Source organism: Panulirus ornatus, chromosome 13, assembly GCF_036320965.1.
Source record: "Panulirus ornatus isolate Po-2019 chromosome 13, ASM3632096v1, whole genome shotgun sequence".
Lineage (NCBI taxonomy): Eukaryota > Metazoa > Arthropoda > Malacostraca > Decapoda > Palinuridae > Panulirus > Panulirus ornatus.
In genome coordinates this window covers 52,792,139-52,819,560 of record NC_092236.1, presented here as the reverse complement: position 1 = coordinate 52,819,560, position 27,422 = coordinate 52,792,139, and the positions used below count along the sequence as shown (strand labels likewise).

At 39.9% G+C, this 27,422-nt stretch overlaps 1 protein-coding gene across 6 annotated transcripts in view; it reads left to right on the top strand.

Moving 5' to 3' along the window:
- The window catches only part of LOC139752893 (uncharacterized), a 469,040-nt gene that overhangs the window by 421,380 nt on the left and 20,238 nt on the right, over positions 1-27,422 (top strand). For all 6 annotated transcript variants that reach the window (XM_071668924.1, XM_071668928.1, XM_071668923.1 and 3 more), the window contains 4 exons: positions 8,635-8,761; positions 10,396-10,485; positions 13,260-13,473; positions 25,111-25,304. In XM_071668924.1, the coding sequence (XP_071525025.1) occupies positions 8,635-8,761; positions 10,396-10,485; positions 13,260-13,473; positions 25,111-25,304 (625 nt within the window). The remainder of the gene's footprint in view (positions 1-8,634; positions 8,762-10,395; positions 10,486-13,259; positions 13,474-25,110; positions 25,305-27,422) is intronic.

Sequence of the window (27,422 nt, the reverse complement as noted above, 5' to 3'; positions counted from 1 at the left end):
ATATATATATATATATATATATATATATATATATATAATATATATATATATATACACACACCCTAGCTTATGCCAGGTACCCATTTTATCAACATCCCCAATGGGAGGATTAACAGCTGGGTGGGCTGTGGATCAGCTGACATGACAAGGATTCAAATGTATGCAGGTTTGATGTAGGCAAACCATGTGTGTGTGACGGTCAGTAACACTGATTGCTACACCACAGGTCTGTCAAAATATCTGTATGCCTTTGTTCAAGCCAGATATCCAGTTTATTGACCAGCCATTAGGGTAGGATGAACATTTGGGTTGATTGTGGACCAACTGCAGCAACCAGGATTCGAACCTATGTGCTCGACCTCAGATGGCCCATGAATACCTTATGGTCAGCAGTAGACCATAGAAGTTTGTTCCAGGTATATAGGCCAGGCTTTTGAGGCTATTTATGTTTTATCCAAAAGTTTGGATTATATTCCAAACCCAGTGCCCTTGCATACCTGTTTCTCCACATTTGTTAGATTACGCATTACAGTAGAACTCAAGACTTAATTCACATTGTTTGGGATATGGCTTAAATTCAGAGTACAAATTTTAGTTCATACATTTGAAGTAGAAGAAGAACCTTTCTGTGACCTGCTGTGTCATATCACATGCAGATGCATGTTGATGAGCACTCCCGCATTCCACCAAAATTAGGATGCTCTTGCCTACATATCATTCCTCAGAAGTAGACTTTACAGTCTTATTTTTATATAACCTCTGTTTATAAATCTCTGCAAAGTAGAGGATCTACTCTTCTGCCCTTGTTGTCCATGTTCATATCTGCTTGTCCTGACTTGTTGGAGTTTAGCATTCCAGTTTTCAAGCAATGTTTGATTTTCATTCATTTATCTTCTTATGCGGATCCACATTGATGAGCAGTATAGCATCCCTCTTGACAACCATTTTATATCTGAGACAAGTTTTGCAGTCAGAGGAGGCTACTTATGTTTAGTAAGTGCTGTTTCGTACTTTCACATAATCACTTGTCTTACTTGAAATAATGAGCAAGAGTTTTTATGGTTGCAGTAAACCCTCTTTCAACAGACAACCTGAAGGGGAAAGGGGGGCCAGTAAGTCAGATTCTGATACATATCAAATTTTTCCAATGAACTTCGTAATGAAGCAAAAGATAAGAGATATTAGGTAGGTACACTAGGTAGTAGTAGTAGATAGGAGCATTAGTTGGAAGCACTGGGTAGAAGTAATCTTTTGGAACATTGGCAGAAATATTAGGTAGAAGTAGTTGGTAGAAACATTAGGTTTTGAAAACACTGTGTCTATGCCTGTGACCAGTTAAGGATGAGGCACTAAAGGCTCAGAAGCAGCATTGGAGTTCAACAGTTTGGAGACTTTTGCTGTGGCCAACCCCTTGTTAGAGTTCCCAAAGATAACAGTCATCAAAGATATTGATAGATAGATAGATAGAATGGCATAATGGAAACCTGTCTTGTTCTTTTTAGGCTGAAGATGTTCTAGATGTAGTAGCTAAAATTACCCTGAAGTAGAGGGAAATTGCTCTAGGGTCACCTGAATCATCTGATCAGAATTGGGACTTAGATGTGGCATGAGCTACTTTCCCAGTGCTCCTGATGCACAAATATTCTCAGCATTGATAAGGTTTTCTTGGATCTCTTAGAACATGCAGCACTGATAGCACTTGTATCTGCAATGATTTAATCTAAGAAGTGCGTACGTACCATAAAGATTGATGCATTGACACGAATATGGGCATCAAGTTTTCTGATGTGTTGACAAAGTGGGTACTTACCTCAGTCTGGCAGCCATTGTTTATGTGTTAACCAAGTGGGTGCTTACCTCTGTATGGCATCCACTGACCAAGGTATGTCTTTTTTTTCATCTTGAAATTTCTGCTTAAATTATGTTTAAGTGTTAAGGCTTAAAAGATGATGCACACTTATGTTATTGTAAATTGGTCTGAATTTACTTATATTTTTGTCCAAAGATGATAATGTATCCTAGTACAATAAAGAAACAAAGCACTGAGGTGATACACATCCCATCCTATCGTTAACCAAATCATTATGAGAGAACTGACAGAAACTGTAAGCGTGAGAAAAGTGTTGCCTGACATACTTAGCTACCTAGGTCAACCTCCACCCCATTACCCCCTTAAAAACTCTCCCTTTTAATGGTTAGTCGGTTACTGTTGGTCAGGCCATTGTGTTCTCTATTTCAGCAGATGCTGGACGATACTTCTGTTATGATGTTGAGATTTAAATAACTTTATTAAGTATTGGCACCTGATGAGGGGGGGGGGGAGGTTGTCTCCATGATATGTGACATGCCACATTTATAGAAAAATTATGTTAGATAAGATTATATGAACTCTTACTGAAGTGTGATTTCACCTTCTTAAATTTCATCATGGACTCGTGTGATCATGTTATATATATATATATTTTATTTATCCCTGGGGATATGGGTGAAAGAATACGTCCCATGTATTCCTTGTGTGTCGTAAAAGGCAACTAAAAGGGAAGGGAGGGAGGGAAATCCTCCCCTCCAGTATTTTAATTTTCCTAAAGAAGGAACAGATAGGGGGTCCAAGTGAGGATCTTCCCTCCAAGGCTCAATCCTTTGTTCTTAACGCTAGCTACTAACACATGATAACAGTATCGCTATCCCCTGCTTCAGCATGGCAGGGCCAGGAATATAGACAAAAAGGCCACATTAGTTCACACTCAAACGTCTCAAACTGTTGAATGTAATGTACCGAAACCACAGCTTCCTATCCACATCCAGGCCCAACAGACCTTTCCATGGTTTACCCCAGACCTTTTGCATGCCCTGGTTCAGCCTATCGACAGCACGTCGGCCTTGGTATACCACATCATTCCGATTCACCTTGTTCTTTGCACGCCTCTCACCCCACCTGTATGTTCAGGCCCCGATTGCTCAAAATCTTTTTCACTCCATCATACCACCTCCAATTTAGTCTCCCACTTCTCCTTGCTCCCTCCACCTCTGTCACATATATCCTCTTTGTCAGTCTTTCCTCACTCGTTCTCCCCATATGTCCAGACCATTTCAAAACACCCTATGCTCTCTCAACCATACTCTTTTTATTTCCACACATCTCCCTTACCCTTACATTACTTACTTGATCAAACCACCTCACACCACATATTGTCCTCAATGATATAAGTTCCAACACATCCACCCTCCTATGTACAACCCTATCTATAGCCCATGCCATGCAACTATATAGCATTGTTGGAACTACTGTTCCTTCACACATACCCATTTGCTCTCCAAGATAACTTTCCCTCCTTCCACACATTCTTCATCCCAGAGCTTTCGCCCCCTTCCCCACCGTGACTCACTTCCATGGTTCCATCCGCTGCTAAGTCCACTCCCAGATATCTAAAACGCTTCACTTCCTCCAATTTTTCTCCATTCAGATTTACCTCCCAGTTAACTTGTCCCTCAACCCTACTTAACCTAATAACCTTGCTCTTATTTACATTTACTCTCAGCTTTCTCCTTTCATTCACTTTTCCAAACTCAGTCACCAACCTCTGCAGTTTCTCACACCAATCAGGCCCTCTCATCCACAACATTTACCTCCCTAACCACCCCGTTCATAAACAAATTAAACAGCCATGGGGGACATCACGCACCCCTGACGCAGACCAACATTCACTGGGAACCAATTACTTTCCTCTCTTCTTACTCGTGCACTTGCCTTACATCCTTGATAAAAACTTTTCACTGCTTCTAGCAACTTACCTCCCACACCATGTACTCTTAAAACCTTCCACAAAGCATCTGTATCAACCCTGTTATATTCCTACTCCAGATCCATAAATGCTACATACAAATCCATTTGTTTTTCTCAGTATTTCTCACATACATTCTTCAGAGCAAACACCTGATCCACACATCCTCTACCACTTCTGAAACCACACTGCTCTTCCCCAATCTGATGCTGTGTACATGCCTTCACCCTCTCAATCAATACCCTCCCATATAATTTCCCCGGAATACTCAACAAACTTATGCCTCTGTAGTTTGAAATCTCACCTTTATCCCCTTTGCCTTTGTACAGTGGCACTATGCACGCATTCCGCCAATCCTCAGGCACTTCACCATGGTCCATACATACATTGAATATCCTTACCAACCAATCAACAACACAGTCACCCCCTTTCTGGATTTCATCTTCCACAAAGCTTTCACTACCTCTTCTCTGTTCACCAAATCATTTTCTCAGACCCTCTCACTTCGTACACCACCCAGACCAAAACACCCTATATCATTCTCTCTGTCATCAAACATATTCAGCAAACCTTCAAAATACTCACTACATCTTCTCACTCTATCACTATCTGTTATCACTTCCCCACTTACTCCCTTCACAGATGTTCGCGTTTGTTCTCTTGTCTTATGCATGTTATTTACCTCCTTCCAAATTATCTTTTTATTCTCCCTAAGATTTAATGATACTCTCTCACCCCAACTCTCATTTACCCTTTTTTTCAACTCTTGCACCTTTCTCTTGACCTCATGTGCCACTTACTTTTATACATCTCCCAATCATTTGCTCTACTTCCCTGCAAATATCATCCAAACGCCTCTTTTTCTCCTTCACTAACAATCTTACTTCTTCATCCCGCCACTCACTACACTTTCTACATATATTTCTTTCAAACTATTTGCCATTTCCCACGTTAGGAAGGTAGCGTTAAGAACAGAGAATTGGGCCATTGAGGGAATATTCTCACCTGGCCCCCTTCTCTGTTCCTTCTTTTGGGGGGTGGGGATTTCCAGCCCCCCGCTCCCTTCCCTTTTAGTTGCCTTCTACGACACGCAGGGAATACGTGGGAAGTATTCTTTCTCCCCTATCCCCAGGGATATATATATATATATATATTTTTTTTTTTATTGTTATACTTTGTCGCTGTCTCCCGCGTTTGCAAGGTAGCGCAAGGAAACAGACGAAAGAAATGGCCCAACCCACCCCCATACACATGTATATACATACGTCCACACACGCAAATATACATACCTACACAGCTTTCCATGGTTTACCCCAGACGCTTCACATGCCCTGATTCAATCCACTGACAGCACGTCAACCCCGGTATACCACATCGATCCAATTCACTCTATTCCTTGCCCTCCTTTCACCCTCCTGCATGTTCAGGCCCCGATCACACAAAATCTTTTTCACTCCATCTTTCCACCTCCAATTTCGTCTCCCACTTCTCCTCGTTCCCTCCACCTCCGACACATATATCCTCTTGGTCAATCTTTCCTCACTCATTCTCTCCATGTGCCCAAACCATTTCAAAACACCCTCTTCTGCTCTCTCAACCACGCTCTTTTTATTTTCACACATCTCTCTTACCCTTACGTTACTTACTCGATCAAACCACCTCACACCACACATTGTCCTCAAACATCTCATTTCCAGCACATCCATCCTCCTGCGCACAACTCAATCCATAGCCCACGCCTCGCAACCATACAACATTGTTGGAACCACTATTCCTTCAAACATACCCGTTTTTGCTTTCCGAGGTAATGTTCTCGACTTCCACACATTCTTCAAGGCTCCCAAAATTTTCGCCCCCTCCCCCACCCTATGATCCACTTCCGCCTTCATGGTTCCATCCGCTGCCAGATCCACTCCCAGATATCTAAAACACTTTACTTCCTCCAGTTTTTCTCCATTCAAACTTACCTCCCAATTGACTTGACCCTTAACCCTACTGTACCTAATAACCTTGCTCTTATTCACATTTACTCTTAACTTTCTTCTTTCACAAACTTTACCAAACTCAGTCACCAGCTTCTTCTTTCACACACTTTACCAAACTCAGTCACCAGCTTCTGCAGTTTCTCACATGAATCAGCCACCAGCGCTGTATCATCAGCGAACAACAACTGACTCACTTCCCAAGCTCTCTCATCCCCAACAGACTTCATACTTGCCCCTCTTTCCAAAACTCTTGCATTCACCTCCCTAACAACCCCATCCATAAACAAATTAAACAACCATGGAGACATCACACACCCCTGCCGCAAACCTACATTCACTGAGAACCAATCACTTTCCTCTCTTCCTACACGTACACATGCCTTACATCCTCGATAAAAACTTTTCACTGCTTCTAACAACTTGCCTCCCACACCATATATTCTTAATACCTTCCACAGAGCATCTCTATCAAGTCTATCATATGCCTTCTCCAGATCCATAAATGCTACATACAAATCCATTTGCTTTTCTAAGTATTTCTCACATACATTCTTCAAAGCAAACACCTGATCCACACATCCTCTACCACTTCTGAAACTACACTGCTCTTCCCCAATCTGATGCTCTGTACATGCCTTCACTCTCTCAATCAATACCCATATATATGTTTGTGTGTCGGAGGTGGAGGGAACGAGGAGAAGTGGGAGACCAAATTGGAGGTGGAAAGATGGAGTGAAAAAGATTTTGAGTGATCGGGGCCTGAACATGCAGGAGGGTGAAAGGCGGGCAAGGAATAGAGTGAATTGGATCTATGTGGTATACCGGGGTCGACGTGCTGTCAGTGGATTGAATCAGGGCATGTGAAGCGTCTGGGGTAAACCATGGAAAGCTGTGTAGGTATGTATATTTGCGTGTGTGGACGTATGTATATACATGTGTATGGGGGTGGGTTGGGCCATTTCTTTCATCTGTTTCCTTGCGCTACCTCGCAAACACAGGAGACAGCGACAAAGCAAAAAAATATATATATATATATATATATATATATATATATATATATATATATATATATATATATATATATATATTTATGTATGTATGTATGTATTATGGACAGTCACGTTTACCAAATGGCGTCCTAGCTTTGTCTCTTCGATGTATATCAACTGACTGTCATATTTCTCTCTTGTGTCTCCCCTGATGATGTGATTATTACACGAAAGTGCACTTGGGAACTTTTCGTGTTTCATTTTCCCCGTGGACTCATAGGAATATCTTGATCACGCGCAAGATTGTGATCCTTTCCAACACATATATATACACAGTACAGTACACATGACAGCTAGAGAATGAGTGTGAATGGATGCAGCCTTTCATCGGACATTTCCTGATGCTACCTCACTGGTGCCGGAAGTGGCAATTGGGTGTGAGGGAGAGGAAAATGTAGATAAAGCTGAACAAATATGAATATTTGCAAGTGTATGTATGTCCCTGGGGATAGGGGACAAAGAATACTTCCCACGTATTCCCTGCGTGTCGTAAAAGGCGACTAAAAGGGGAGGGAGCGGGGGGCTGGAAATCCTCCCCTCTCGTTTTTTTTTTTTTAATTTTCCAAAAGAAGGAACAGAGAATTGGGCCAGGTGAGGGTATTCCCTCAAAGGCCCAGTCCTCTGTTCTTAACGCTACCTCGCTAATGCGGGAAATGGCGAACAGTTTGAAAGAAAGAAAAAGAAAGATGTATGTATGCATGTATATATATATACATGTGTATGTGAGTGGTTGTATCTTTGTCTGTTTCCTGGTGCTACCATGCAAATGCAGGAAACCCAGATCAATTATGAAAGAATACACTCAGAGATATAGTGCATATGAATGTGCCTTTTTATATAACACATAATGCCCTTCAACAGCAAGGATTTGAACCTCGTACCATATGTGTGGTAGCTTGATACATTGACCACGCATATGTTGCAAGGTTTGAATATATGCTGTTGGGTAATGCTGATTGTAGATGCAGTGGAACATTTACATCTCTACAAGTGCAATGTTGTCAGGGGTGTTTTCCATTTGAAAACATCAAAATTTGTCCAAAATTAACTAGACATAACTTCATTGCCTGATATATAGATGTGTGACACAGATCATTACTTCTGGCTTTCACATTAGTGGTTGTCATTTGTTCTGGCTGCACCATCTATTGTTGCTTTCCTTAGTAAATGGTAAAAGGCTAGAATTCAAGAAACTTTCGTTTTTTCTTGTTAAATCTTTTACCAGTATTCCCCATCTATTTAGGTAATAACGTATTTGTATAGAGAAAATGCCAGTAAGTCCCTTAAGAGGCCTCAGAATGTAACCTTGGCAAGTAGCAAACTTGCTGCCACAAATTTTAACATGGTAAGTACATACATCATAAGTATGTTGAAAATGTTTGCTTGTACTGCCCCTGGTAAAGATGTTACAAATTTTAACAAGTACTTTTACTTATTATTAGTTCATATGAAGATTCAGAATTAAGAGACAATTAGCTTTATACATTTTTAACAGGCTTTAGTTTTAAAACCATATAGAAAAAGTTTGCTGGTGAGAAAATTTATTTTGATTTTAGAGATTTGATTTAAGGTAATACCATTCTTGTTCATGTATGAGTTAAATTGTCAGTATTTATGTTCACTTGGAAAGTTTGATATCAGAAAGTGATTTTGCGTTAAACATCTGTCATCATCAGTTCCTACTTATTACTTGGAAAAAGAAACTGCACGTAGATTACTTGGAAAAAGAAACTGCATGTAGCATCTATTCTGATAAAGCCATGCAATAGGTATATATGTTATGAAAATGAAAAATCATGATTAATTCATATTTTACAGGATCACTGCTGGAAGTGTACCTTCTCCCAACTCAGTAATAATGGCATCAGTAGAAGTGACAGATGATCCTGTCTCTAAGGCAGTCATGGATAATGTGATAGGACGAATGCCAAACAAGAAACCGAGGGTGAGTTTGATGTACTTTTATTTTCTTTAGGTTTTAATAGACAGTGTAAATGTGTCAGGAAAAAGAAGCATCTGTATGACAACATATTCATGTTTTCAAGATCTGAGTCCCATTTCATTATCCTGTTATATAGGGCATTGAACTTGTCTGTAGAGTTTCATGCTAGTTCTAGCCCATACGTGTACATATACATATCAACATATACATGCATATACATACACAGACATATACATATATGCACATGTACATATTCATACTTGCTTGCCTTCATCAATTCCTGTCGCTACCCCACCACACAGGAAATAGCATCACTACCCCCCGCTTCAGCGAGGTAGCGTCAGGAAAACAGACAAAAAAAAGGCCACATTTGTTCACAGTCTCTAGCTGTCATGTGTAATGTACCAAAACCACAGCTCCCTATCCACACCCAGGCCCTACAGACCTTTCCATGGTTTACCCCAAATGCTTCACATTTATTATACTTAATCGCTGTTTCCCACATCAGCGAGGTAGCTCCAGGAAGCAGATGAAGAATGGCCCATCCACTCATATACACCTGTATATACATAAACATCCATACATGCACATATACATGTACATTTCATCATATGCACATGTATGAACACATATATGCACATGTTCATACTTGCTTGCCTTCATCCATTCCCGATGCCACCCCACCCCACAGAAAATGACACAGATTTGTGATGAAAAAGAAAAAGGATAACACATACAATCTCTTCTCTTCCCTTACACCTGATCACCACCCCCTGCATCAGTAGGGTTGCTCCAGGAAACAGAGAAAGAAAGGCTACATCCACTCACTCATTATTTATTAACAACTGCAATTCTAAGATCCATTTTCAAGAGCACAACTTTCACAGATTCCCCTGGAGACAGTGAACTCACTTGCTTGTGTAAACAAAGTGGTTGTGATGCTTTGAATTGTTCCACATGAACATCATTGCAGCAATCATGGTCTTGGCAATAATTTCTTTGTCAGTATTTCTCCCAGAAATGTTGCCTAATGTTAATCAATTTTTATTGCTCATTTAACCACACCTGTAATCATTTGTTTATTCACCCTTCATCCATGGACTGGAAAGCCATCCTGGGTACTTGGGAGAGAATGAGTGATGGCATTCCTCCTCCTTGCTCTTGCATGGCAAACTCGCCATTGTGAACTCTGCCCTCATCCATCCATCATATGTCATGTTCAGGTGGTCTTTTATTATGGACATTAGGGTCTGCTGATGCATATCAGCAGTGCCCTGATTTTTAGTGGTTGGAGATTGCTTATTAGTTTGATTACCCCATTTATATGGCATATCATAGACTTAATTTAATTATATTCCACAAATTCATCATTTTTAAAAGTGAGTTTTTGATTGAAAATAGTTGGATCATGAAGTTTGGGCTTCTGAAGAGTGTTAGTATGTACAGACGTGGAAATTAAGGTTTATGATTAGGACTCTGCAAATTTACCTGGAAGCAGTCCACCTTACAGAAGTATTAGAAATAGTAAAGTTGTTTATTATTATTTTTTTTATTATGTTTTACTTGATGTTGGTAGATAGAAAGTTTCATTTTGGATTATGTACAGTATTGCATGCTAATACTCAGAGTTTTTCCAGCTTACTGTGCACTGTGATGTTTGCAAATTGGAATTCTCATCGCAGACAGTGTTAGATTCCCATGTAGCTGGTTCAAAACATCAACGTAAGGTAAGACCCTATCCTTTTCCTTTCTTGTCGTGTAAATCATGCATCTCATTCCTGCTTTGACTATGGTGGTTTTCTAATAAAGTCCCAGTGCAGTGTTGTTTGAATATGTTACTTGGAAAAACAAATGTTAAGGTATATATGGAATATTGTTATTGCCTTATAGTCTTTATTCCCTTACCTCCTATAGACTTATATTTACATTTGCTGGGCAACTTCTGTGGATGAATATTTACACATTGAGTTTCACATCTCTACGTGACACTCAAGCCATCATACTCCTGCACTTTTTAGCATACTATGCTGAAACAATTACAAAACTCCTACATGTTATCAGAGTGAAATTAGTAGATAGAATACACTTTTGTCTTTTTTTTTAAATTTTTTTATGATTATCTTTGAGATTGTAGTGTTAAATACATTTTTTAAAAACTTTAAAACAAAATCACAGGGCTGGAAGGGAAAACTAAGTCAGGAGTTTTGAGGTTTGAGTGGACTCTTGGTAAAAGCCCCTCTATAGATTTTGTATAGTTTACTTACCCATCACTTCTTATTCTCTCTCTAAGAGAACTTCTTGGAATCTGATAGAGATAAATGTGAAAAAATTATGTATGATATGATACAGTGTAAGGCATGTGTACATGTAGGAAGAGAGGAAAGTGATTGGTTCTCAGTGAATGTAGGTTTGCGGCAGGGGTGTGTGATGTCTCCATGGTTGTTTGATTTGTTTATGGATGGGGTTGTTAGGGAGGTGAATGCAAGAGTTTTGGAAAGAGGGGCAAGTATGAAGTCTGTTGGGGATGAGAGAGCTTGGGAAGTGTGTCAGTTGTTGTTCGCTGATGATACAGCGCTGGTGGCTGATTCATGTGAGAAACTGCAGAAGCTGGTGACTGAGTTTGGTAAAGTGTGTGAAAGAAGAAAGTTAAGAGTAAATGTGAATAAGAGCAAGGTTATTAGGTACAGTAGGGTTGAGGGTCAAGTCAATTGGGAGGTAAGTTTGAATGGAGAAAAACTGGAGGAAGTAAAGTGTTTTAGATATCTGGGAGTGGATCTGGCAGCGGATTTAACCATGGAAGCGGAAGTGGATCATAGGGTGGGGGAGGGGGCGAAAATTCTGGGAGCCTTGAAGAATGTGTGGAAGTCGAGAACATTATCTCGGAAAGCAAAAATGGGTATGTTTGAAGGAATAGTGGTTCCAACAATGTTGTATGGTTGCGAGGCGTGGGCTATGGATAGAGTTGTGCGCAGGAGGATGGATGTGCTGGAAATGAGATTTTGAGGACAATGTGTGGTGTGAGGTGGTTTGATCGAGTAAGTAATGTAAGGGTAAGAGAGATGTGTGAAAATAAAAAGAGCGTGGTTGAGAGAGCAGAAGAGGGTGTTTTGAAATGGTTTGGGCTCATGGAGAGAATGAGTGAGGAAAGATTGACCAAGAGGATATATGTGTCGGAGGTGGAGGGAACGAGGAGAAGTGGGAGACCAAATTGGAGGTGGAAAGATGGAGTGAAAAAGATTTTGTGTGATCGGGGCCTGAACATGCAGGAGGGTGAAAGGAGGGCAAGGAATAGAGTGAATTGTATCGATGTGGTATACCGGGGTTGACGTGCTGTCAGTGGGTTGAATCAGGGCATGTGAAGCGTCTGGGGTAAACCATGGAAAGCTGTGTAGGTATGTATATTTGCGTGTGTGGACGTATGTATATACATGTGTATGGGGGTGGGTTGGGCCATTTCTTTCGTCTGTTTCCTTGCGCTACCTCGCAAACGCGGGAGACAGCGACAAAGCAAAAAAAAAAAAATGATACAGTGTAATGGTAATGCCCCCATAAGGACCAAAATAGAAAGAGAAAATGAGGCATATGTTAAAGGTCTAAACTTATCGTAAACAAGAAACTAGAATTCCAACAATGATGATGTTTTACTATCAAGCCAAATAATGAGTAATATGATAAATAGACCCTATTATTAGAGACAGAGAGCTGATAATGAAAGTGTTCAGAGTATAGTAGAACCTCATTCTCTACCAGTCATCAAGACCAAAGCCATTGCATTTAAATACCAAAATCTGTATTATATAGAAATCCTCATTGTAGCACTGTATGGTATGTACGAGTTATGCCTGGGTATTGAGAGGGTTAGTAACAGCTGTGTAGTGAGCCAGTACTTCAGTGGTTGTCAGGTTGCACTCCTCTGCCTCACCCACAGGTGGACTGCCAGCATTCTATCCTCAGACATACAGTTTCTCCTTGTCACACATAACACTTGACAATGCTCACCTCACACAGCTCTAGATTTTCCTGTGGTAAGCGCTATGTGCTGGCCTTGCCTTTTCGCTAAAAGTTAGTAGCAATGTGTAGAAGTAGTAGGTAGGAACCTTGGAACATAAGGGAGGAGCATTAGGTAGAAGTAGAAGGTTCGAACTTTTTGTAGGAACCACTGGAAACACTGTGCTAGTGTTGCCCTCTGCCAGTGGCCTGTTATGGGTGAGGTACTAAAGGTTAAGTAGCGGCCCTGCAGTTCTCTAGTTATGGAGATTCTTTGCTATGGCCACCCCTGTGAAGGAGTTTCTGGAGGAGACAAGGCATCAGAGATATAGATTAATCAATAGATGATAGATGGATAGAACCCATAGTTACAGAAAGATATTGCCAACAGTATGTGTTCACACTCTTAAAAATTTCAAATCCTTAAAGACACAGAAGCTATTTTGAATAATCTAATACATGATATTTTATTACTTTTCATGTGTACTATGATTACTTATATATTTTTTCACAGCTTAAATCTCAAGAATTAATGAGGAGTTTAGAGGAAACAGAGAAAGGATTTGAGCGTGATGAAGTCAGCGGAGTCATCCGATGCATCGTTTGTAATGTAACAGTTAACTCGCCCCAACTTTTAGCGACACATATTGCCGGAAATAAGCATAAACAAAGAGCTTTAAAGCGTGGAAGTGAGGGTGGTACCCCATCGGCTAAGAAAATGTGCTCAGGTAAGTGGCACAGCATAATTCCACACAGATCATCATTATGTTCAGAGATAATTATCCATTAATTCAACCAGTCGCATATTTACTTTTTCACAAGACCTGAAGTCTTTTATAAAACTTTAAAATTTTCTTCCTATTTATGAATTGTTGGTAGTGTGAGGTTGTTAAAGAAGTCTTTTGACATGGTGTTTTCATAGTTCTGTACTGTGTATATGGGTCAGATTTTATGTCTGATATTATATGATAGTAACAAATGTTACTATCATATAATGTTTTACACATGCTGGTAAACTTCTGCTGAGAAAGTTCAACACCTAAAGGGTGTTTAGACAACTCATAATTGCACCATAAAGGACAAGCCAGGTTAGAAAAATATATTGCCATTGAATCTGTGAATAGTTTAGTATTGATCTGTAGAACATATGGCTGATGCTAGGTTGGTCGGGGAGATGTATGATTGGACAGTTTAAGGTACAAGGAAGAGAGGAAGCCATTGGAAAAGTTGGATTGATGCATGTAGAACATTGTCTCAAACAATGAGTCAACCCCCAGGAGGCCTGCTGTGGGGTTTCCCTGAGGATCACTAGCTGTTCTCAATAAGCTAACAGAATAACTTTGCTCTAAAGAAAGAGCAAAATGGAAATAAAACTGGCCCAGGTTCCAGACCTACTTCTTTAGTAGTTCAATTGTGGCAGAAATGAATTGTCATGCCTCACTTTATATACACTAGTAGGGATGATAGGGGTTTGCAGCAAACAAAGCCCCAGATGTGGGGGTCACTGGACTAATCTGGCCGAGATACACCGATGTAGGTCATTGGTTTGGACCAGAGATATTTCAAATGGGATGCCAGAGGATTGGTTTGAGAGTTGATGCAATAGAAGCTTTTTTGTATTGAGGTGATGTGAATAGAGAAGTTGATGTCACCAGGCAAAGCAACTTATTGTGCAGATTGGAAAAGCAAGATGCATCCATGTTGGTGCAAAAGCTCATGTTTCACATTGACACACTTAAGAATGGATTTAGGGTATATGGGAGTGATTTTAAAGGTTCTATATACCTGATCTACTTCATGGAATTGGGAAAGGAGTTAAAAAATTTTAGGTAGATGATTGTAGATTTCAAATTGTTAGGTAGATGAATGTATATTTCAAATTACCTTACAGACATCCATTTTGCTTTAAATGTACTTCTTTTTATTGTTATTGCAACAGTAAGCACATAATTTTTGAAATGTGCAATTTCTGTGAGTAGCCTCATATATGGATTACTTATGGATGTTTTCCTGTAGGGTTCATTGTTCAGTGGTTTTGCTAATGATTATTAAAGTGTTTTGTCTTCATCTGGTTATTTGGTTAGTTACTTGAATGGAGAAGTTGATGTCACCAGGCAAATCAACCTATTGAACAAAATGAAAAAGTAATATTCACCCATGATAGTGCAGTTCATGCTTCACACTTACATACCTAAGCATGGACTTAAGGTATGTATGAGTGATTTTAGAGCCTTCCTATGCCTGATCCAACCTATGGAATTGTGAACAGATCACTAATGTTAGGTGGATGATTGTAGATTTTAGATTACCTCAACAGTCTGCCAACTTGTTTGAAAGTACTTTTCTTTTTCTTGCTTGATCGCCGTTTCCTGTGTTAGTGAGGTAGTGCCAGGAAATACTCGAAAAAGACATCCGCTCATGTACACATGTATGATATACATATATGCACATACACATACATTTTTTCGTACTTGATCATTGTTTCCCACATTACCATGCATCTCCTTACCCTTTCATTACTTAATCGATCAAACAGACTTTCACGACATATTGGCCTCAAACATTTAATTTCCAACACATATACCCTCCTCTGCATGGCCTTATCTATAGCCCATACCTTACAACCATATCATATTATTGGAATTACTGTTTTTTCAAATATACCCATTTTTGCTCTCTCAGGTAACTTTCTCTTTCCTCACATTCTGTGCTCCCAGAACATTCATCCCCTCCCCCACCCTGTGACTCACTTCCGCTTCCATGGTTCCATTTGTTGCCATGTCCAATTCCAGATCTCTAAAACACTTCACTTCGTGCGAATTTTCTCCATTCATACTTACATCCCAACTAACTTGTCCCTCAACCCTGCTGAACCTAAAAATAACCTTGCTTTTATTCACATTCATTCTCAATTTTCTCCTTTCACACAAACTTCCAAACTTATTCACCAACTTCAGCAGCATCTCACTCAAATCAGATACCAGTGCTGTATCATCAGCAAACAACAACTAACTCACTTCCCAGGCCTTCTCATCTCCACTTACTCCTTTTCTCTAAGACTCTTGTATTTACCTCCCTCACATACCCATCCATAAACAAATTTTACAACCATAGTGACATCACGCACCCCTGACATAGGCCAACCTTCACTTAGAACTATTCACTCTCCTCTCTCTCTACTCGTTCACAAGCCTGACACCCTTGATAAAAACTAATCACTGATTTTAGCTGTTTACCTCCCACTCCATATATTCTAAAGACCTTATCATATGCTTTCTCTAGATCCACAAATGCCACATACAAATCCATCTGTTTTTCTAAATGTTTCTCTCATTTTCTTTAAAGCAAAAACCTGAACCATACATCCTCTCCCACTTCTGAAACCACTTTGCTGCTCCCTAGTCTGATGCTGTGTACATGCCTTCACCCTCTCAATCAATACCCTCCCATACAACTTACCAGGTATACTCAACAAACTTATACTTCTGTAGATTGAACACTCACCTTTAGCCCCCTTGCCTTTGTACGTTGATACTATACATGCATTCCACCAATCCTGAGGCACCTCACCATGATCCATACATACAGTGAAGAACCTTACCAACTAATCAACAAAACAGTCACCCACTTTCTTAATAAATTGAACTGCAATACCATCCACTCCCACCGCCTTGCTGCATTTCATCTTCTGCAAGGCTTTCACCACTTCTTTTCACCAAAGCACTCTCCATGACTGATGTTCCCATTTGTTTTCTTGTCTTGCACATTATTTACCTCCCAAAACATCTTTTTAATCTCCCTGAATTTTAATGATACTCCGTCACCCCAATTTTCATATGCCCTCTTTTTCAACACTTGCATCTTCCTCCTGACCTTCTGCACTGTTCTTTAATACATCTCCCATTTATTTGCACTCCTTCCCTGTAAGTACTGCCTAAGCACCTCCCTTTTATCTTTCACTTGCCAGGGAGAGTTGATGATTTAGACCACTTTTGACTCAACTCTGTTAAGTAAGGATGCAGAGCTAAAAATCACTCCAGAAGTGACAGGAGTACTCCATACAAGGATGAATTAATCATTTGTATAAATGGAGCAACTGTTTAGAAGTTTTGACATTCAAACAGGACATCCACTTTCTTAGAGACAGATTTAGCTATTCCAGTAATGTGGGGTTTCAAAGAATGAGTGGATGTTACAGTAGAGTTTGGCTGAAAACCGGAGATTCTAAGTGCCTCATGATGCTGGGGACTATAGGCTATAGATTTTGTTGGACTTCGTCATGATTATACTTAAAACTATTTTGGTGGACATAAGTTGGCAAGAGTGATTATTTGAAAAAAATAAGCAAGATTTGAATAGGTATGTGGTGCCATGAAGGAGATGATGGCAGGACTAGTCCAGTACTCCCAGTTTGATGAGACAGAAAGTAAGACCAATAATCCTAACATGGAGAGTATAAGATGGTTCCGGGCACCACTTTAATGCTCCTCAGTTAGGACAGTAGTGCCACCCTAGGCGGCTGCTGTCGACAGCTTACTACCGAGTTAGTTGCTTCAAGGGTAGGGACGGAATATTCCTTGAGTTAGCCGAGGTATTGGGAATGACCAATTCACTACCACATGAGTGCTCCCTGTCACTGATGGCAGTCACACAAGAAAGTGTAGTCAGACGAGTATACATTAAATTTGCAGGGGTCGTGGGAGGGGCCATTACTCTTCTACCTGAGCCTTCCCTCTCACTGACAGCAGAGTCACACATGCACATGATCTTTAAAATCCACAAAATATTTCACAGTTTCAGCCTCTCATGATAGTTCATTTTATGATGTTCCTCCTTGCCATGTTCTATCACCCCAGATTTTAATGACCCGCAATAAAAACTCACTGCTTCCTCTGATATCTGATACGATAGTATCTATTCCTCAAATAGTATTAGATACGGTTGCGTCTGTTCCTCAGTTAAAATCTGATACAACAGGATCTCTGCCACATTTGATATCTTATACAGGAGTATCTTTTCCTGAAAAAATATATAGTAGTATCCATTTCTCATATAATATATGATACAGTAGTATCTGTTCCTCAGATGATATGTTACAGAAGTCTATCCATTGATTTGTCTATCAGTACCTCCAATGTACATTCCCTCTGGGAACTTCCAACAAGGGGTTGGACATGGTAAAAGAGTCTCCACTCTTCCCTGTCCTTAAATGCTTCACTTGCATATACCAAACCCCACATTCTTTTCCCATTTTTCTCCCTCCATTACTCTTCCACGGGTGCTCTTCTTCTCACACCAAAACCCTTTTATCGTACTATCATACTCTATGTACATATTTTTTTTTTTTAACTAATCGCCATTTCCCGCATTAGCGAGGTAGCGTTAAGAACAGAGGACTGGGCCTTTTTTGGAATATCCTTACCTGGCCCCCTCAGTTCCTTCTTTTGGAAAATTAAAAAAAAAAAAAAGAGAGAGAGAGAGAGAGGGTAGGATTTCCAGCCCCCCGCTCCCTCCCCTTTTAGTCGCCTTCTACGACACGCAGGGAATAAGTGGGAAGTATTCTTAATCCCCTATCCCCAGGGATAACTATGTACATATATATATATATATATATATATATATATATATATATATATATATATATATATATATATATATATATTTTTCTGCTTTGTCACTGTCTCCTGCGTTTGCTAGGTAGCGCAAGGAAACAGACGAAAGAAATGGCCCAACCCGCCCCCATACACATGCATATATACACGCCCACACACGCAAATATACACACCTACACAGCTTTCCATGGTTTACCCCAGACGCTTCACATGCCCTGATTCAATCCACTGACAGCACGTCAACCCCGGTATACCACATCGATCCAATTCACTCTATTCCTTGCCCTCCTTTCACCCTCCTGCATGTTCAGGCCCCTATCACACAAAATCTTTTTCACTCCATCTTTCCACCTCCAATTTGGTCTCCCACTTCTCGTTCCCTCCACCTCCGACACATATATCCTCTTGGTCAATCTTTCCTCACTCATTCTCTCCATGTGCCCAAACCATTTCAAAACACCCCTTTCTGCTCTCTCAACCACGCTCTTTTTATTTCCACACATCTCTCTTACCCTTACGTTACTTACTCGATCAAACCACCTCACACCACACATTGTCCTCAAACATCTCATTTCCAGCACATCCATCCTCCTGCGCACAACTCTATCCATAGCCCACGCCTCGTAACCATACAACATTGTTGGAACCACTATTCCTTCAAACATACCCATTTTTGCTTTCCGAGATAATGTTCTCGACTTCCACACATTCTTCAAGGCTCCCAGGATTTTCGCCCCCTCCCCCACCCTATGATCCACTTCCGCTTCCATGGTTCCATCCGCTGCCAGATCCACTCCCAGATATCTAAAACACTTTACTTCCTCCAGTTTTTCTCCATTCAAACTTACCTCCCAATTGACTTGACCCTAAACCTTACTGTACCTAATAACCTTGCTCTTATTCACATTTACTCTTAACTTTCCTCTTTCACACACTTTACCAAACTCAGTCACCAGCTTCTGCAGTTTCTCACATGAATCAGCCACCAGCACTGTATCATCAGCGAACAACAACTGACTCACTTCCCAAGCTCTCTCATCCCCAACAGACTTCATACTTGCCCCTCTTTCCAAAACTCTTGCATTCATCTCCCTAACAACCCCATCCATAAACAAATTAAACAACCATGGAGACATCACACACCCCCACCGCAAACCTACATTCACTGAGAACCAATCACTCTCCTCTCTTCCTACACGTACACATGCCTTACATCCTCGATAAAAACTTTTCACTGCTTCTAACAACTTGCCTCCCACACCATATATTCTTAATACCTTCCACAGAGCATCTCTATCAACTCTATCATATGCCTTCTCCAGATCCATGAATGCTACATACAAATCCATATATATATATATATATATTTTTTTTTTTTTTTTTTTTTTTTTTTCTCCAAAGGAAGGAACAGAGAAGGGGGCTGGATGAGGATGTTTCCTCAGAGGCCCATATATATATATATATATATATATATATATATATATATATATATATATATATATATATATATATTTTTATACTTTGTCGCTGTCTCCCGCGTTTGCGAGGTAGCGCAAGGAAACAGACGAAAGAAATGGCCCAACCCCCCCCCCCATACACATGTATATACATACATCCACACACATATATATATATATATCTGTATGTTATCCCTGGGGATAGGGGAGAAAGAATACTTCCCACGTATTCCCTGCGTGTCGTAGAAGGCGACTAAAAGGGAAGGGAGCAGGGGGCTGGAAATCTTCCCCTCTCATTTTTTTTTTTCCCAAAGGAAGGAACAGAGAAGGGGGCCGGGTGAGGATATTCCCTCAGAGGCCCAGTCCTCTGTTCTTAACGCTACCTTGCTGAGGCGGGAATGGCGAATAGTATGAAAGAAAAAAAGATATCTATGTATATTTGTGCGTGTGGATGTGTATGTATATACATGTGTATGTGGGTGGGTTGGGCCATTCTTTCGTCTGTTTCCTTGCGCTACCTTGCTAATGCGGGAGACAGCGACAAAGTAAAAATAAATAAAATATATCTCTGACTCCCTTTCCCTCCGGGAACTCCCATCAAGGGGATGGCCACAGCAAAAGAGTCCCCACTTACCCCTGTCTTACTTGATTCCCTCTCACATACCATTCCATACCTTCTTCTTTCCTACTCCCTTTCTCTCCCTCTAGTACTCTTCCACTCTGTTTCCTTATCTCATAAGGGGTCTTCCTCTTACATGAACCCCTTTAATCATACTTTCATGCGCTCTCCTTGTAACCTTCTTGTCACATTTTCCACTGCCTCAAAGTATTATTTTTCATCCTCTCTATGCTCCACAATTCATTCCCTTTGCATTCCTTGCCATATGAGATCTCTCATACACCTCCAAAGTATTTTCATCATTCCATGTGGTCATACCACATGCTCTCAGGTAATAACAATTGTGAGGATATTAGTTTAGAATATAGTTACATTATTATCATTATTTGGGAATACAACAGATATACTTGTTTCATCTTCAAGAAAATGTTAATTACTGTATATTGACATAAATAATGTAAACTTTCACAGTTTGTATGTTGATATATATCCTCAGAAACATTGTTGTGGGTTATTTGTAAAGTTCATTCTTTCAAGATGAGGTAATAATGTGTTGTTTACTGAAAATGGGTTCATTGTACTTACAGTGGTAAGTGTAGAATGTGGTACAGGTGATCCTCAAATGAAAGATAGTTACTATTTTCCACCTGTCTATCTTCTCTTATCACTAAGTCATTTCCCATCAAATTCGTTGGATCAATTGCATATATTACTTTGAGAATTTATTTTGCTAAATGGGAATCCCTTGCCCCAACCACACAGATTAACTAGTGGTAGCTACATAGCTGGTGTGGCTACTCATTAGTGCATAGGGTTGCGTGGTGTTGAGCTTTACCACTTCTTCAGCCAGAAAGTGGAACAGTTAAGGATTTTCCCTGTTAATTGCTCATGGGGGCTCTTGTAAAATAATTCTTCGCAACTCTTTAGTTGCATGTTAAAATGCCACCAGCAGCACCCAAGTATTGTCATTTTTCCATTAAAAGATGGAAATTGTTACTCTGAAGTTTCAGCTGCTTTACCAAAGTGAAAAGACCATGAGTTTTCCACAAATTACAGTAAAAATCCCTTAAAACAATATCTGATGGTGAAAAATGTTACTATAAAACTGCAAAAAATGTGTCAACTGTTGATTATTAGTAGATCATGCGCTCTCTCTCTCTCTCTCTCTCTCTCTCTCTCTCTCTCTCTCTCTCTCTCTCTCATTTCCATGGTAGCAAGGTAGTGTTAGGAAATTAAGAAAGACCAAGTCCTCTCACATCCATTCTCTAGCTGTCATGTGAAATGCACCGAAGCCATAGCTCTTTATCTACAACCAGGCCAGAAAGACTGTGGCGATACGCTTCACACATCACAAAATATCCTAGAAGCATAAGTATTTGAGGTCAGCTTTGATGGAATATTTCCATGAAATAGTTTTAGTGCTGTAAATTCCATAGCTTTATACTTGACAGAAATTTAGGCAGACACATGGCTGGGCCCCACCAACATGGTGCATTTTATGAACAGTGCTGTTGAAAAGTGAACCTCATATTGAAAGGGAACAATTGCTCTGACATTTGTGGTACAGGCATGTTGCTAAAGCACTAGGAAGATTCTCTGGTGCTAAGCATGTGAGATATATTTTGGTGGGACTGCATTGTGTTGTATGGGGCCTTACTTCACCCCTGATTCAACCCCCCCCCCCCCCTTTTTTTTTTTTTTGTGATTTATAAATTTGATATTTTGACATTCTTGTGAGCATCTTAAGGTCTGATATATGCCATTGTTAAACATCATTAATTTCTTGACAGAGATCTTTTGAAAAGAAGAAAAAAAAATGCTTTCAAATTATTATTTCAAACTGTTAAATGTGTATGAATCTTGCAACAGTGGGTCAAGGACCATACTTACTCTTGATTCCTTATGTCACATCAAAAGTGTTAGTCATGTGTAATTTCTTCTTACAAAACATTCTTAACTTTGATTTTGGTTTGCTTTTAGTGTGCCTTGCCACAGTGCCAGGATTACTATGATTTCTAGGGTGTTTTCGTATGTTCAAATGTCAAGGTAACATGTTTGTATATAAGTTTGATGAGATCATGTAGAATTTTCAGTAATTTCTCTATTTGCTTTGTCTTGTTCTTTAATCTTAGAGGTATTGTAATTGGATTCTTTATGGCCGTTATATCTTTATGGGAGAACTTGAAACCACTGAAGAGTTTGTCATCATGGGTGTTCATTTCATTTGTAAAGTCCCAAGTGTTTTTGAACAAAGATGACAGGTATGTTTCTGGAGGATTTGTGCTTGGCACTTTGAAGATCAGAATCATGTGTCTTCATTATAAAATTATGAGTTTATAGTAGTGGAAATTTAGTTGAGGTTAGATCTGTGAGATTTGGTTCAGTTGATAGTTGTGGTAAGAGAAGAGGATAGGGTAAGGGGCTGTGTGCTGGTGAGTGCTCAGTAAGGTTTGTCCACCTCAGTAACCCACACTAGCATGCTCATTCACTGATGCTGAAAATTGTTTACTTATATATTCACCTTCATGTTATATATTTTTTTAATATTTGTACACTATTGCTTTTCCCACCTGCAATGATGTGTTAAGAACAAATAGACAAGTCTTACTTGTATAAAATCTAATCTCTATCTCCCATGTTTGATTTATTTAAACAATGTCTAGGCTACCATGCACAGCTGTGTACTACTTCATATCCCCTTGTACAACCCATTGACTGCACATTGCCATCTGTCCACCACTTTGATCTGGTTCATACCATTCCATTAACTGCACATTTCCTTGTGTAGACTACATTGATCTGGTTCATTCCATTCCATTCACACCCTTTGCCCTCCTGAATGATTATTCTCCAGTATCTGATTTTTTTTCTTTTTTTTTTTTTTACTGCTACTTTCCATCTCTTTTGTTCTTTACAACAGGAGATTAAGAAAAAAGTTATTGATAGTAAGGATCAAAATCCAAAAGTGAAGTTTGGATGCATGAACAAAGAAAAAACAAAGAAGCATAAGTTAGGCCTTTTAATGATAGCTTTGTAGAAGACCCCAAGAGAATCTGCCAGTTGTCGCCTCAGTTTTAGTATTCAGTAAAAGAGAGAATGAAGTCTATATTTATATCTGTCTAATATCTCTGATCAAAGGGGTGGCCATGGCAAAAGGGTCTGGTGAACTCAATTACTGCTTCAAAGCCTCACTCTGGCCTCCATGTCTTGAGAAATCATCACCAGTACTTTTGAAATCCTAAAGATATCTGTAAAACAAGTAAAGAAGACAATAGCAAAACCCTCTTTTGAGAGAAATCACTTGACTAGCTAGGCCTAACAGGTGTACACAAAATGACATACGTACTGTCAATAGACAAAGGATGATCCAGACTGCACCTGAAACAGTACATGCCAGTTAACCTAAGATTATATATTATTGAAGTATATGAAAAAATGATAAACCCATTAGAGCATCTTATTAACAACAAACTCAGAAATGAAAGCCAGCATATGAAGAAATGGCCTCATTTGTTCACATTCATTCTGTAGCTGATGTGTGTAATCCACAAAACCATGGTCCGCTATCCACAACCAGATCTCCAGACCTTTCTGGCTGCTTCATATACTCTGGTTTAGTTCAGTGACAGCACATTGCTCCAATTCACTCTGTTGCATGCATGCTTAATACCTCTGCATGTTCAGGCCCTGAGCATTTGAAATTTTATTCACTCATCATTCTACCTCGTTTTATTCACTCCATCATTCTACCTCTGAATTCATTGTACATAAAAGACATATTTGAGCCATCAGACTGGGAGAGTTAGCCAGGCATTGGTAGCTTTATCATTATGAAGTCCCAGTCTTTGATGGTGAAAAATTTTTGGCTTTATTTCTTTATAATGGTATCTCTGTTTCTTTTCTTTGTTGCACTATCAGTTATATAGGGAGAATCGAGTACATTAAGCCTCAGCTTGTGCAAAACATGTTTTGATTAACTGTGGCTTCTATTATTAATCACCTCATAATTATTCGCTACCTACCTTGTGAGCTTCTCCCCTTTCACCTTAATATCTCATATTGCTACTGTCACTTTTCATTTGAAATATCCCTAGACTAAGTAAGTAATTCATATGTTTGATGTGTAAGTATTATTTTTGGCCAGCATCTCCCCTTCATACCTTCATTTACACTCTTCACTTACCTTTTATCTGCCTTACTTTGTGTGTAATCATTACGTTTTTATCTGGTTTGTCTCAAGACTACCAGTTATTAAAGGAGTATTTTTGAAGGTCTTGTGTTGGTTTAATGTACATTTGGAATATTTGCATCTAGAATTTACAGACTATAACTATTTTCTGCTATCATAATAGCATTACAGGATCTTGTTTTGTGTATGACATTGCATGTAAATGTAGGGGGCAAAATTTTTTTATATTATTTTTCATCTGGAATGATTAAAGTAATTTTTCATCTTTCAAAGGTGAGTTTGTTTTGGTATGGATATGCTCATCTTGAATAAGGGATGACTTGTTTGGGGTTTATCAGTGATTATTTATATTTCTCCTTTTTTCCTTTTCCCATCTGCTGATATGATTGAATAATCAAGCATGATAATCGGTCAGGACCCTCGGGTGAGCTAAAATAAGACCGATTCATCATTGCCGTTGTTCTGATTATCAATCATCTTCACTGTAGGGGTCACAGGCGAAGATGCTATGGACTGCTCCACCATCAGTAGCAGCAACGGGGGGACTCAAAGTGGTGGTTCTGAAGGCTCCAACATTGAGATCCCTGAGTGTGTCACCAAACTAGAAGATACAAAAGGAGGGGGAAAATACCTGTGCAACCCTTGCCAGGCACATTGTAATTCAGATCAGCAGCTAGCCCAGGTAAGTCAGCTCAGATTTCACTATCCAAATGTTTTTTCTTTATAATTAATTACCTCTCCTGCCTCAGCAAGATAGCATTAGGAACAAATTAATTACAGCCTCATTTCCTCTTTTTTGTATGATTTAGTGAAAAAAAAATAAAAGAGCCTACCATCCACAGCCAGGTTTCACAATATACCCCTTGGTTTATCATTACTTCTTCTCATGCCCTAGTTCAACCCACTAACAGCACATTCCCCCCCCCTTCCTCCTCATGCCCTGGTTCTGGTTCAACCCATTAACAGCACATCCCCCTCCTCATGCCCTGGTTCAATCCATTAACAGCACCCCCCCCCCCCTCTCTCTCTCTCTCTCTCTCTCTCTCTCTCTCTCTCTCTCTCTCTCTCTCTCCCCATGGCAGGACAGGGGCTGGTCATGGAGCTCAGCACATTTGTTTTTGATAGTGTAGGGTATAATAGCTTTGTTTGGGTCTCAATCTGCTGCAATCTACCATGTGGTAAGGTTGTATACAGAGAATTGTTACTTTATTAAATGATTTTTCAATCCTTACAATTCAAAATGGCATTAAGTGATAGAGGAGTTAAAGAGTGTGAACTGTGTGTATTGTATTACTGTATATTGTATTAAGAAATGGCGCATAGGGTACATTCTTCACTTAATGGACTTTCAGCATCAGCAGACACCCCTTGCCCCTGATTAGTCCTTTAAATCAAGGGTTTACTGTATATACGTTATTATTATTGTTATACTTGATCGACGTTTCCTCCGTCAGTGAGGTAGTGCTAGGGAGCAGATGAAGAATGGCCCATCCATTCATACACACTCATATTTATTTATTCATTTATCATACTTCATCACCGTTTATCGTGTCAGCGAGGTAGTGCCAGGAAACAACGAGGAATGGCCCATCCACTCATATACACATATACATAGATGCCTGTACATGCACATAGACACACATATACATTTTTTTTTTTTTTTTCTTTTTTTTTTTTCTCTCTGTCTCCTGCGTTTGCGAGTTAGCACAAGGAAACAGACGAAAGAAATAGCCCAACCCACCCCCATACACATGTATATACATACGTCCACACACGCAAATATACATACCTACACAGCTTTCCATGGTTTACCCCAGACGCTTCACATGCCCCGATTCAATCCACTGACAGCACGTCAACCCCGGTATACCACATCGCTCCAATTCACTCTATTCCTTGCCCTCCTTTCACCCTCCTGCATGTTCAGGCCCCGATCACACAAAATCTTTTTCACTCCATCTTTCCACCTCCAATTTGGTCTCCCTCTTCTCCTCGTCCCTCCACCTCCGACACATATATCCTCTTGGTCAATCTTTCCTCACTCATTCTCTCCATGTGCCCAAACCATTTCAAAACACCCTCTTCTGCTCTCTCAACCACGCTCTTTTTATTTCCACACATCTCTCTTACCCTTACGTTACTTACTCGATCAAACCACCTCACACCACACATTGTCCTCAAACATCTCATTTCCAGCACATCCATCCTCCTGCGCACAACTCTATCCATAGCCCACGCCTCGCAACCATACAACATTGTTGGAACCACTATTCCTTCAAACATACCCATTTTTGCTTTCCGAGATAATGTTCTCGACTTCCACACATTCTTCAAGGCTCCCAGAATTTTCGCCCCCTCCCCCACCCTATGATCCACTTCCGCTTCCATGGTTCCATCCGCTGCCAGATCCACTCCTAGATATCTAAAACACTTCACTTCCTCCAGTTTTTCTCCATTCAAACTTACCTCCCAATTGACTTGACCCTCAACCCTACTGTACCTAATAACCTTGCTCTTATTCACATTTACTCTTAACTTTCTTCTTTCACACACTTTACCAAACTCAGTCACCAGTTTCTGCAGTTTCTCACATGAATCAGCCACCAGCGCTGTATCATCAGCGAACAACAACTGACTCACTTCCCAAGTTCTCTCATCCCCAACAGACTTCATACTTGCCCCTCTTTCCAAAACTCTTGCATTCACCTCCCTAACAACCCCATCCATAAACAAATTAAACAACCATGGAGACATCACACACCCCTGCCGCAAACCTACATTCACTGAGAACCAATCACTT